The sequence below is a fragment of the Balaenoptera physalus genome (assembly GCF_965194825.1).
Source record: "Balaenoptera physalus genome assembly, chromosome: 3".
NCBI lineage: Eukaryota > Metazoa > Chordata > Mammalia > Artiodactyla > Balaenopteridae > Balaenoptera > Balaenoptera physalus.
In genome coordinates, this window is record NC_138890.1 from 50,036,389 (window position 1) to 50,049,249 (window position 12,861).

The window sequence follows — 12,861 nt, forward strand, 5'->3', positions numbered from 1 at the left end:
CTCCAAAGCATTCTATTAGCTATCTCATTCATTCATTCAACAAGCATTTGCTGGGCAGAGCAATGTCAATGTCCCGACCCTAGGCTGCAAAACTGCATCTGCCAGCACTCAGGGTACTCACTCGTATTGCTCCAGGTGCCTCGCACAACTGCTAGGCTGGGCAGAAATGTGAGTGAGGCCGTCAGCCGCCACCTGTAGTACGTTCATTCTGCCAGCAGGGGGCGACCGCTACTCAATTCGGGCTTCTTGTTTCCTGACACACTGGCCCAGTGTGGACAGACCTGATTTTTCAAGAGAAGCTGGAAATCCAGATATTTATGTGAATGTTTCAAATCGTTAAGGACTGGGCAGCGAATTAAGATCCTAATAAAAGACGGCATGAGTCTGCAGGACAGATGTACCGTAAAGAACCCCAGTGGGCACTCTCTGAAGTTTTGAGTGTGGGATCCTGAATTCATTCAAAAATGCCAGCGCTTTACATCATTCGTCTAACGCCCGCATTTGACATGTGGGGAGACTGAGGTTCAAAGAAAAAAGGGACTTGCCCAGCTTTGTTAGGGCAGAACCAAGAGTTGGAGTCGGGCGTCCTGACTTCTGGTCCAGGTCTTCTTGCGGTGGGAAGCTTTCCCACCAGAACCCTGGGGTCCTCAGCGACACAAGATTCTATAGCTCCGGCAAGGGCAGGCTCCGAGAGCTGGTCCTGCCCAGCGGAGCCCTGACGGGGCTGGGGAGGTCGCCAAAGCCCAAGGGCAGGAGGGGGAGCCGGAGTTTATTTTTAGCTGCCTAGAATGTGCCTCTAAGCCTTATTTAGACATCAGGCGGCAGGGTGAGCTGGAGGCAGCAGGGGCGGGGGAGGAGATAGCTGCCTCCCCCTCCCTGGGCTCCTCTTACAACTGCTCTTCCCTGCCTACCCCTTATCATCCTTTCTGGGGGCTCTGGGGCTGCTCTAAATAGCAGCCCTTCCTGGCATGGGCGCTGTCCTGCTCCGGCTGGCTGGCTGGCTTCCTCCTCGACCTCCACCCCTTTCTCCCCATTCCCCACAGTCCCACAGAGAAATAGAACTCCAGGGTCCTAGGATGTTTTCATCTTCTGCGGTCACAGATCTCTTTGAGAAGCTGTAGTAATTTACCACGGTGGCTTAGAGCTTATTTTGTGGAGTCTCATGGACCTGGGTTTGACTCCAGTATATGACCCTAAGCAAGTCCTTACACTCCCCAAACCCAAGTTTCCACTTTAGTACAGTGGAAATAGTAACCCCTCCAACCTCCCTCATGGTTCCTGAAGATTAAATGTGATAAAATATGTACAAACCTTAGCTTGCCGTAACAAATCCTCAATAAATGATGGCAATAGTGATTAAAGCTACAGACCTCTACCCAGAAACACACTGAATTGCTCATACATGCAGAGTTGTGAATGTAATTTCAGGAGGTTCAGGTAGCCTCTGAGGCCTGCTGATCCCACTCCAACTTCGGACCCAATCCAGCTAATTCATCCATTCATTCATTTGTTCAACGAATCTTTGTTGGGAATTTTCTGGTGGTCCAGTGGTTAGGACTCCACGCTTCCACTGCTGGGGGCCGGGTTCAGTCCCTGGTCAGGGAATTAAGATCCCACAAGCTGTGTGGTACGGCCAAAAAAAATATGTATATATACTGTAGGAGTTTATTAAATTTAGAAAAACAAAACAAACAAAAAACAAATCTTTGCTAGAGCTTACTCCATGCCAGGCACTGGGTAAAGTGTAGGGTGGGGAGATATGAGGCCAGAGAAGTGAATGTATGTGAATTATCCAGGATCAAAATGCAAATCAATAGCAAGCCAAGGATCAGAATGAAAGTCTCTCTCTTTTCTAAAACAACTTTCTTGAGGTATAAATGATATACAAAAAAACCTGTACATATTTAACATATATGATTGGATGAGTTTGGACATATGCATACACCCCTGATACCATCACCACAGTCAAGGTAATAGACATGTCCATCACTTCCAAAAGTTTCCTTGTGCCCCTTTGTTTTTTGGTTTCGTTTTTGTGGTAAGAACACGAAACATGAGATCCCCTCTCTTAACAAGTGTTTCAGAGCACAATACTTTAGTATTGTTAACTGCAGACCCTATGTTGTACCACAGATCTCTAGAACCACCTTTCTCTGCTTCTTTGAGACTGTTTGAGATACCTCATACAAGTGGAATCATGCAGTATCCTTCTGTGCCGGGTTTATTTCACTTAGCATAATGTCCTCCAGGTTCAGCCATGTTGTCACAAGTGGCAGAATTTCTCTCTTTTTAAAGGCTAACTTTTTTTTAAACTTTGGTTGTCTGCATACAACCATTTATCTGTCAGTGGACATTTGGGTGTTTCCATATCTTGGCTTTTGTTAATAATGTTTCAGTGAACATTGGGAGTGCAGATAACTCTTCATGATCCTGATTTCAATTCTTTTGGCTATATACCCAGAAGTGAGAATGCTGGATCATATTACCATATTTTTTAATTTTTTGAGAACCCTCCATACTGTTTTCCATAGCGAATGTACCATTTTACATTCCCACCAACATGTACCAGAATGAAAGTCTCTTGAATGCCAATCTTGATTCCTTTGAGGAAGAACTTCTGTCTCTGAAAGGGGACCACAATAAATACCCCTTCCAGTCACAATCACAGTGGATCTGAGCATCCATTCCCTCAGGACCCCTACCTCAGCAGGCCCTTGTAGTACTTTCTCCAGCATGCCCTATCAATGTTAGCCTCTGCTTGCATACCTCCCACAATCGGGACCTCACTCCCTGTCAAGCCAGACCCCTGAACCTTGGACCAGTTGGAAGGTCTTTCTTCCCAAGGAGCTGGACCCCACATTCCTGGGCTACCCTACCCACTACTTCTAGTTTTCCAGGACAGCTCGGAACACTGATCATCTTCAAGTGCTCTGGATGCAAAAGTGCCCTAAGGAAGGAAGAGTGGAAATGCGGTGACCTGGAGATCTGATCTCCTTCCACCCTGCCCACCTTCCAAGCCCTGCCTGAACTCGGGCTCTCCCAGCAATCCAGGTTCCGAGGCTCCCTCCCTCTGCAGCTACTTCTTTAAGAAGCACCACAGAGGCTGGTCCTCGCTACTGTCCTTGGATCCTGTCCAAGGCGCTGATTTAAAAGGTATTGCAATGTTTTTTCAAAAACAAACGTGTTGTAACCCAAGGCCCTGGTAACCACAGCACTGCTGGCTGCTACAGCCAAGAGGAAAGGAAACTGCCCACTGCCTACCCCACAGCACCCAAGCTCCACTGCCTCCTTGCAGTACCCGCCTCATTACCATATTATCTCAGGCTGGGAGCCCAGTGGGGCAGGGCCAGAGTTGGACCTGGGGGCTGCAGGCCTTCTGGACCAAAGTGCCTTTAGGAAGCACCCCGGCTCCCTCCTGAACCATTCCAGGAGATGTTTGGCGGCTCCAGGAGAGAGCTTTCTGTCCGCCCTGCACCTGAGTCCCCAGAGTGACCGTGAATAACGCCAATCTGATCGTGCCACTCCCATTGCCCACAGGATAAAGTAAGAACGTCTGAGAAAACCATAATTCAAAAAGAGTCATGTACCAAAATGTTCATTGCAGCTCTATTTACAATAGCCAGGACATGGAAGCAACCTAAGTGTCTATCAACAGATGAATGGATAAAGAAGTTGTGGCACATATATACAATGGAATATTACTCAGCCATAAAAAGAAACGGAATTGAGTTATTTGTAGTGAGGTGGATGGACCTAGAGTCTGTCATACAGAGTGAAGTAAGTCAGAAAGATAAAAACAAATACCGTATGCTAACATATATATATGGAATCTAAAAAACTAACCAAAAAATGGTCAGAAGAACCTAGGGGCAAGACGGGAATAAAGACACAGACCTACTAGAGAATGGACTTGAGGATACGGGGAGGGGGAAGGGTAAGCTGGGGCAAAGTGAGAGAGTGGCATGGACATATATACACTACCAAACGTAAAATAGATAGCTAGTGGGAAGCAGCCGCATAGCACAGGGAGATCAGCTCGGTGCTTTGTGACCAGCTAGAGGGGTGGGATAGGGAGGGTGGGAGGGAGGGAGACGCATGAGGGAAGAGATATGGGAACATATGTATATGTATAACTGATTCACTTTGTTATACAGCAGAAACTAACACACCATTGTAAAGCAATTATACTCCAATAAAGATGTTAAAAAAAAAAAAGAAAGTCTTGGCCAGGGACCTCCCTGGCAGTCCAGTGGTTAAGAGTCTGCGCTTGCACTGCAGGGGGCATGGGTTCATTCCCTGGTCGGGGAACTAAGATCCCACAGGCGGCGCGAGAAGGGCCTTCAAGGCTGTCCTGTCTACCTGCGTCCCCCTCCTTCCCTAATCTCACCCAGTACTCCAGCCACACAGGGCGGCTGAGCCCCCCTGAAAACCCATGCAGTACTGTGCACTGGGCACTCGTGTTCTCTCCACTTTCTTTTTTTTTTAATTTTTAATTTTATACATATATGTATACATAAGTATGTATGTGTGTGTATATATATCTATTGCAAAATGATCAGCACAATAATGTAAGTTAACACAGTCATCCCCTCACAGAGTTACACTTCCCCACTCTCTTGACAAGAAGAATCCTGGCCTAATCTACACAGCCCAGGTCAACCATCACATCCCTGAGGAAGCCTGCCCTTCCCTTTCCTCCCAGATAGAGTTCGTTACTCCTTTTGCTTCCATGGTATTTCTCCATACCCCTTGTTACATTATTTGTCTACCTAAACCAGAAGCTATGTAACCTCCTGCAAATATTTTGTTTAGCTTGCATGATGGCGTGTGTGTGTGTGTGTGTGTGTGTGTGTGTGTGAGAGAGAGAGAGAGAGAGAGAGATAGAGAGAGACAAATTTTACATTAAAAAAAACCCCCAGATTTCTAATTTCTCTTGAAAAATCGGAAGGTCAGGCCAGCTTGGAGTTTCATTTCCTTCTAACAACCATCCACCGCAACACATCCACTTGTGCTCCTTTTAGAGGGGTATGTGGTCCCCAGTTTAACTCCGCCCCTGTCTTATGCCCTCTTCTCATTTATGTACCTACCCAGCCTTGTAGACAGTTAGGTTTTAAGCCTTGGAGCCGGATCATGCTTCTCATGTGTTCTGTTCCCATTTACAAATATTCCGCCTCCTTGTCCCCATAAACCGTTTAGATGTCCTAGAAATTCCAATATGTTGGCAAAGAGTAAATGAATAGAATCAGGTCAATAAAGAATATAAATGTCACAAATTCCTTTGCTAAATCATGTGTTCCAATTTTTGACTTGGAAAACAGGCCCTGCCTCACCATCTTCCAACTCTCACTCCAGTTAGTTCCCTGTGGGTAAGATGCTCCCATTGGAGTGGAGCAAGGAAGGTGGCATCAGGGCAGGAAACACCAGTTTTCCAGAAAGGAGAGGTTTAGGGCAGTTATCTGTTCAAAAAGGGTTGCTTAAATTTTGATTACATAGCAAATGATATAGGTGGGAAAATATTCAATTTTCAAATGAGATGGGCTGGTGGAAACTGGGATTGCACTAAAACTATACAGTAAGTTTGTTTGGAACCGAATGGAACTGAGAACATGATGTTGGGTGGGAAGGTGCAGAAGGCACAAACAGTCTGGGGTGTACAGGAGGGGACAGGTAGATGGCTGACTTCCAGCCAGACAAGTCAATATCCATCCTTGATATAGGCCTGGAAAGCTCCCAGCCCCCAGCTAGTGTTGAAGTCCTGCTCATTCAATTACATTTTTTTTTTGATATTTATTTATTTATTTGGCTGCTCCAGGTCTTAGTTGTGGCATGTGGGATCTTCGCTGCAGCATGCGAACTCTTAGTTGTGGCACGTGGATCTAGTTCCCTGACCAGGGATAGAACCCGGGCCCCCTGCATTGGGAGTGTGGAGCCTTAGCCACTGGAGCACCAGGGAAGTCCCATGATCCGATTACATTTAAACGAAAAAGCTGATCATCAGGGGACTCTATCTGGAAGGACTCACCCTTAGTCCCTAGAGGTGAGATGGCTCAGGGCCTGGCTCAGAACCCATGGAACAGTCCTCTGTGTGTCACATGAAGGGCACGCTTAGGAGTGGCCTGGAAACCAGACACTCAGCCCAGCCAAGGATGTCTCAAACATGGAAAATGGGGCTTACTGGAGACTCACTGAGCCCAGGACCTCACTCCATCTCTCATCTCTGTGCCCATTAAAAAATGGCTGACAGGGACCTCCCTGGTGGCGCAGTGGTTAAGAATCCGCCTACGAATGCAGGGCACACGGGTTTGATCCCTGGTCCGGGAAGATCCCACATGCCACAGAGCAACTAAGCCCATGCGCCACAACTACTGAGCCTGCGCTCTAGAGCCCACGAACCACAACGACTGAGCCTGCGTGCCACAACTACTGAAGCCCACAGGCCTAGAGCCCGTGCTCCGCAATGAGAGAAGCCACCGCAGTGAGAAGCCCGCGCACCACAACGAAGAGTAGCCCCCGCTCACCGCAACTAGAGAAAAGCCCGTGGGCAGCGACGAAGACCCAACAGCCAAAAATAAATAAATAAAATTAATTTTTAAAAAATGGCTGAAAGGAGGACATACAGGTTGAAAGTAGCTCAAACATAAGCACACATCAGAATTACCTGGAGGACTCCTAAAACACAGATTCCTGGGCCCCATACCCAGTGTTTCTGGGGCAGCTTGTCTGGGGTGGAGCCCCAAAATTTGCATTTCTAACCATTTCCCAAGAGATGCTAATGCTGCTACTCCCCAGACCACATTCTGAGAACCGCTGATGTAAAGAAATGTTTCCTAGCAGCCTCCCGACCCTAGAGCCCGCCTAAAGAGGTGATGTGTAATTTCCCCTGGAATCCCTAGGTGATGCTCTGTACCCTCCTAATCTGCATCACCACAGGAGCTCCTTGAGGACCTCCATCCAAACGTCATCGAACAGAGGAAGCATTAACCAATGATCAGTGGCATGAATTCACTCTTGGTATAAAGAAAGTGGTAAAGTGAATCTTGCCGCCTCTCCCAAGGCAGCCCCAAGACCCAAACCACAGGTCTTCTGGGAAAATAGGCAGGGATGGCTTCTTGCTAATTAGCATTACTCAGACTCAATTCTCCTTTCCAAGGACCTCCCTATTAATTCAGTTCAACACAATTCGATATAATTAATGTAACAATTTGATTCCCTGGTGAGATAACCTACCACAACAACTGGAGCAATAAGCTTCAAATTTTATCGTGAAAATTTCTCAGACTCAGCCCTCCAGGGCCTGATTGAATAGATGGTAAAAGGATCCAGATGATTCTGAAGCACATGAGCCTGCCCATTCCCTGAGAAACACTCCAATAGAAGCCTAAGAACTCGACAATTTTAGGTCCCCTCTCATTTCCTTCTCTTACATATATTTCCAGGAGGAAGCTGTCAAAACCAACATTTCCATCAAGAGTCTGGCAAATCCAGGAAAATTTTCTCAGCAGAGCCTCGTGTCCCACCTCCAGAACTGAAGCTGGGGTACATCCAGTATCTCCAAGAGTAAATTATTCTAATTAAATTCAATATAACAAATGTTAATTAGTGACCTATGAATTGGTTGGAAATTGCATTCTGCTGCTAGTGACAGAATCTCAGTGGCAGTGATCTCAGTGGCGGTGGCTTAAACAAATTTGTTGTTTATTCTATTATGTGAAAATATTAGGAAGTGGTTGATCAAAGCTGGGACTGGGGCTCCATCAGTTCATCAGAGATCAAGGCTCCTTCCACCTTCTTGCTCAGGGTAATAAAACGGCTGTATTCCATCATGTCTGTATTCCAGGCAGGAAAAACGGGGGCAAGAAAAGGGGGAGACCTGCTCCCAGCTGAGTCATTCTTCTGTTAAATGTTGTCCTGGAAGCCCCAACCAGTAATGCCCCCTTACATATCACTGAGCGCCCCTTGATGCAAGTGAAGCTGAGGAAGTAGCACGCCCCTGACCCAGAGAATATCAGGATTCCATCACTAAGGAAGAGAGAAGAATGGAAGTTGAGTAAGGTGACTGGAAGTCTCTGCCATGACCTACTAAGGACCAGGTGGCATAAGGAGGGAGGTGGCAGACCTGTGTAACCCGTAGTCCGTTAGGGAGGACTCACAGAACACACAAACAAGTAAGAGAGTTGTAGAACAGGTGCTGCAGGGCTTTTGTAAGGAGAGGGCATTTGAGTTGTTTCCTGACGTACAGGTAGAATGATAACTCGCACAGGTAGATAGTAAAGAAAGTTACTCCGGGCAGACAACATGTTTGGGAAACCATTGGGCTCATTCGGAACCCACACAGAGAAAGCTTTCAGGGCTAGAATGATGTTTAGTGACCACTGCATTGAGAGGTTCTTAACCTGGGATCCACACACAGCCCCACTGTGTGGGCTGCAGGGAGCCCTGAAATTCCTGAAATTCTAGGCGAAACTTTTTATGTGTGAATATATTGTACTTTTCATATGAAAGGTGTTCAAGATAATTCCCACATTGTTCTTTCCAATCTTTCCCAAAAATTGCTCACCCCATCCTCAACTTTTGTCCCTTTACACACAACCTAGTCACCAACACGAATTCCTCCTTTTTCCCCAACTCCCCAGCCTCCACACTCTACCCTGACTTGACCCATGCTGTTCCTCCCTCTTGCGATTACTCCTTCCTGCTTCTCCTCTTCCCCCTAGATATGGAAAGATAGGTAGTGATTTCCCCATCACTGGAAGTATTCAAACATAGACTGCACAAATACAGTAGGAAAGGTAATTATAGAAGGGAAATTATAAAAGAGATTTATCTGAGTTAGAAGCAACAGAAGTGAAGCATTAGATCCCATCCCAGCCTGAGATTCTAGGATTCCTTTTGCCATGAATGGCTTTTGGCTTTAGTATTTCTCCAGGAAGTCTTCCTTTCCCATCCCCATCCACCACTGTCTCTTATCTCCTTTTAATGCTAATACTTCCTGCGTGGAATATGCAACTTGACATTTGCTTTATAACCTGTTTTTGTAAGTTTCCCATCTTTTCCTATGTATAGGTCTAATGTCAAGAAAATAGATTATAACTAATTTAAGACAAGAACTGAGTCTTCACTGTCCTTGCCCATAGGGTGACCAACCGTCCCAGTGTGCCTAGGACTGAGGAGTTTCCTGAGACATGGGACTTTCAGTGCTGAAAGTGGGGAAATCCTGAGCAGACCAGGACGAGTTAGTTACCCTACTTGCCCAAGAAATGGGCACGTCATAGTACCTGCTTGTTGATTGCCAACTGTGGTAGACATTTCTGCTGTTCACCAGTATTTCTGGTTCTCTTCTCCTTCTGGGCACACATTACACTTCTCCATCCCCTTGAAGTTGCGCCTGACCATGCGACTTGCTTTAGCCAATAAAATGTGAGTGGACTTAATGTGTGTCACTCCTGAGTGGAAGAATTTAAGACCCCATGCACCATTCTCCATACACTGTCTCCTCTTGGCCTGGCAAACCCTGAAGCCATGGAGTTGGGATGGCTGCATCTTAATCTTAGAAAGGTGTCGAATATCTCTGTGAAGCAGAGCCCTCGGCCTCCCCATTCTAGACGGGTAGTGTGAGCAAAACTTAGCTTCACTCATAAGTTGCTGAGATTTGTATGTTTTTCATCACTGCAGCAAAACCTTAACTAACCTGACTGGCACGACCACCACCAAAAATCTCATTAGCAACTTATTTAAACTCAAGTTCCTAAAGCAAAAAAAAACTCCTTAGGGTTTTTTCTCAGGTGGAACTTCAAAGCACATAACCAAAAAGCCAGTTGTGTGAACATAGGAAATCTGAGCCTGGTCTCCCAGGAAGCTTAAAGAAGCCGGAGGCAAGAGCCCCTGAGAACAGAGCCTCTGGGAACAGAATTTGCCTTCCTGGTTCCTACCCACCAGCCCAAGTTATTGATTCCAACTGCTGACATTAAAATTCCAGATCATTTTTAGAAAGTTCAACTCTTCGATGTTCAGATGGGAAACTCTCCAAAAAGAGAAACAACAGGTTCAGGATCACCCAAGACATTACTGGTTATGATCTCTCTACACATTTTTGGCCCTGTTTGTCCTTTACATTGCTTTCCTACCTAGTTCATCACAATCATTGTCTATTTCCTTGGGATTTCACATCCTTACCAACTTGATGGTGAAAAACTAGTCTCAATCTCATGCCTGGGTTTAAAAACATATTTTTTTAAAATTTATTTATTTTTGGTTGCGTTGGGTCTTCGTTGCTGCGCAGTGTGCGGGCTTCTCACTGCGGTGGCTTCTAGTTGTGGCACGCGGGCTCAGTATTTGTGGCGCACAGGCTTAGTTGCTCCGCGGCATGTGGGATCTTCCCGGACCAGGGCTCGAACCCGTGTCCCCTGCATTGGCAGGTGGATTCTTAACCACTGCGCCACCAGGGAAGCCCTAAAAACATATTTTTTAGAGAACTTTTTTCTTATTATGACAATAATTTTCTTATTATAATAGTAGAAGTGTATACTCATTTTTTTTAACATAAGAAAATGAATATCCAAAATCTCACCCTCATGTAGAGGTCATCACTATTAACACTTTTTAAAAATAAGAATGAATTTGTTACATTTTATGACATTTAAAAACTTCATCCTCATCAGTATTTTAGCAGGTTACATGATATTCTATTTTTATGGATATATCATAATTTTTTTAACCAAGCTCCTTTTCTTGGATATTTACTTTGTTCTGGTTTTTTGCTTGTTTGTTGGTTTGGGTTTTTAGTAAATCATGAGCACTGTTTCATAATCATTGTTAATTTAAGTAGATACTCTTTCCTCATTACCTGTTCAGCGCGTCCTACAGCAGTGGTTCTCACACATAAGCATGGCTCAGAATCACTGGGAGGGCTTGGGAAGCTAGAGCTTGCTGAGCCCCATCTCCAGAGTTTAGGATCTGTAGGTCTGGGTGGGGTCTGAGAATTTGTATTTCTGTCAAAGATTTCTGGTAGTGCTTATGCTGTTGATTTGGGGACCACACCTTGTGAACCACCATCTTATTCTTCTTTCCAAGAACCTAATATCACCTGTGTCCTCAGTTTCCTTTCTTTGAACCTGCTGCAATTGGGTTTTTACTCTGTGGAGGGGGAAGTTCTGTAGTGGTCTCACATTCTTTTCCCATTCATGACTGTAAGTCCCTTTCATCAGCACATCTTTCCAAGTGGCACACACTCACACTGATTTTCAAAGTTAGGTGTCTTTTTCCTGCATTGCCACTCCCAGAAACCTCAGCTAGTAACAAAACAAGGGTAAACAAAAGTTCTTTTTCCCAGACTCTGACATTTTACATCTCTTACTCTCCCTGCATCTGCCTGTCTGCCTCACAAAGTTGTTGTGATGGGCAACATCGATTCAAAATGGATAGAGTAGAATATTACAGGTGCTTGTGAGCTGGAAGGAGCTGTGGACCCAGAAGTGGGGAGGCATTACAATTAAACTTCCCATTATTATGTATTTGTAGGGAAATGGTTGGAAGCTTAGGTTCTGGAGTTAGAACTGGATTTTTATCTGGACTCTGATACTTACTAGCTTTGTGAGCTTAGGCAAATCACATCTCGGAGCCTGATTTTCCTCACCTGTAAAATGGAGGAACTAATACCTTTGTTGCAAGGAGATTGCAAGAAATCGAAATAATATGTGCAAAGAAGTCGGGACAGAAACAACTCAATAAATGGTAGTTGTTGTGTTTACTAAATCATTGTTTTAATTTTTTTTCCTGGCCTTTTCTCTGCTGCGGGTCTGGAAAGGAATTCATTGATCGTAGGGATCTTTTCGGCCCTGGCCCGAGTTTTCTGTCATTTACAAAGATTCTGGTCACCTGCTCAGGCGGCGGCTCCGCGCGCCCAGCCGGCTTCGCTGAGGCCCTGTTTTTCGAGTATTTACGGTGCGCGGCCGCCCCAGCTCCCGCTCAAGTCTGCGCTTCCAGGTTCAGTTTCAGGGTCTCGCCGGCAGCCCCGGCCGGCGGGCGCGGAGCCGGCAGCGGGGCCAGAACGGCAGGCTCCTCTGGGGGCCCCGGAGTTGGGAGGCGGCGTCCGGGAGCCCCCCGAGGAGGATGGGCTGCGGACACAGCAGGCTGAGCTGCTGCAAACCCCCCAAAAAGGTAAAGGGCGCCGGCGGAGAAGTTTGTCTTCGGAGGGGAAGGAGGGTGCGGAACCACTCCGCCTCAGGGGACCCTCGGCGCCCCGGGTTCCCTCGGGTCGGCCGGGGATGCCGGACGGAGAACAGCTAGAGGCCGGCGCGGAGGGAGGCGGGGAAGACTCGGCCGGGCGTCGCTCTCTCCCCCACGGCCCTGGGCTGAGCCGCGCGGGGCAGCCGAGTTTACAAACACGGCCCCAGGGCCGGGGAAGGGCAGCTGATTCCGGCTGGCGGGCTGGGGAAATGCCTAGTGCCTATGGCAGGTGCCCTTTTCCTTCGGTCTGGGGCTGCTCGCTGTGTGGCCGTGGACATGTGACTTGACCTCTCTGGGCCTTGGGTTTTCCCACCATTAAGAGGCAGATTATCTCTAGGGCCGCTACTCGCACGCAGAGTGGTCCACGGCTTTACATCATCGGCATCACCTGGGACCTGTTAGAAATGCAGACTCTCTGGCTGTGCCCCAGACTTACTAAAATAGAACCTTTTAACAAGATGCCCAGGTGATTACACTACGCTTTAAAGTTTGAGAAGTGCTGGTTTAGAGCCTTTTCAGGCCCCGGCGCCGGTGCATGTGGGCTGTCCTAAGGATAGCTGGGAGGGGCCAACGGGGGGAGGGGGAGAGAGTTACCGCCTTCTGCTCCCCTTCCCTCCCTTCCTGTCCCTCCCCCAA

The 12,861-nt window shown here is 46.9% G+C and overlaps 2 protein-coding genes across 2 annotated transcripts in view; both read left to right on the forward strand.

Annotated features, from left to right (window-relative positions):
- SLC36A3 (solute carrier family 36 member 3) overlaps positions 1 to 6,597 on the forward strand; it is an 83,359-nt gene extending 76,762 nt beyond the window's left edge. The window contains exon 12 of the mRNA XM_082455659.1: positions 3,538 to 6,597. The gene's annotated coding sequence lies outside the window, so the exon portion shown is untranslated. The remainder of the gene's footprint in view (positions 1 to 3,537) is intronic.
- Positions 6,598 to 11,977: 5,380 nt separating this feature from the next.
- CCDC69 (coiled-coil domain containing 69) overlaps positions 11,978 to 12,861 on the forward strand; it is a 35,304-nt gene continuing 34,420 nt past the window's right edge. The window contains exon 1 of the mRNA XM_082455684.1: positions 11,978 to 12,156. Coding sequence (XP_082311810.1) covers positions 12,109 to 12,156 — 48 coding nt within the window. The 5' untranslated portion in view covers positions 11,978 to 12,108. The remainder of the gene's footprint in view (positions 12,157 to 12,861) is intronic.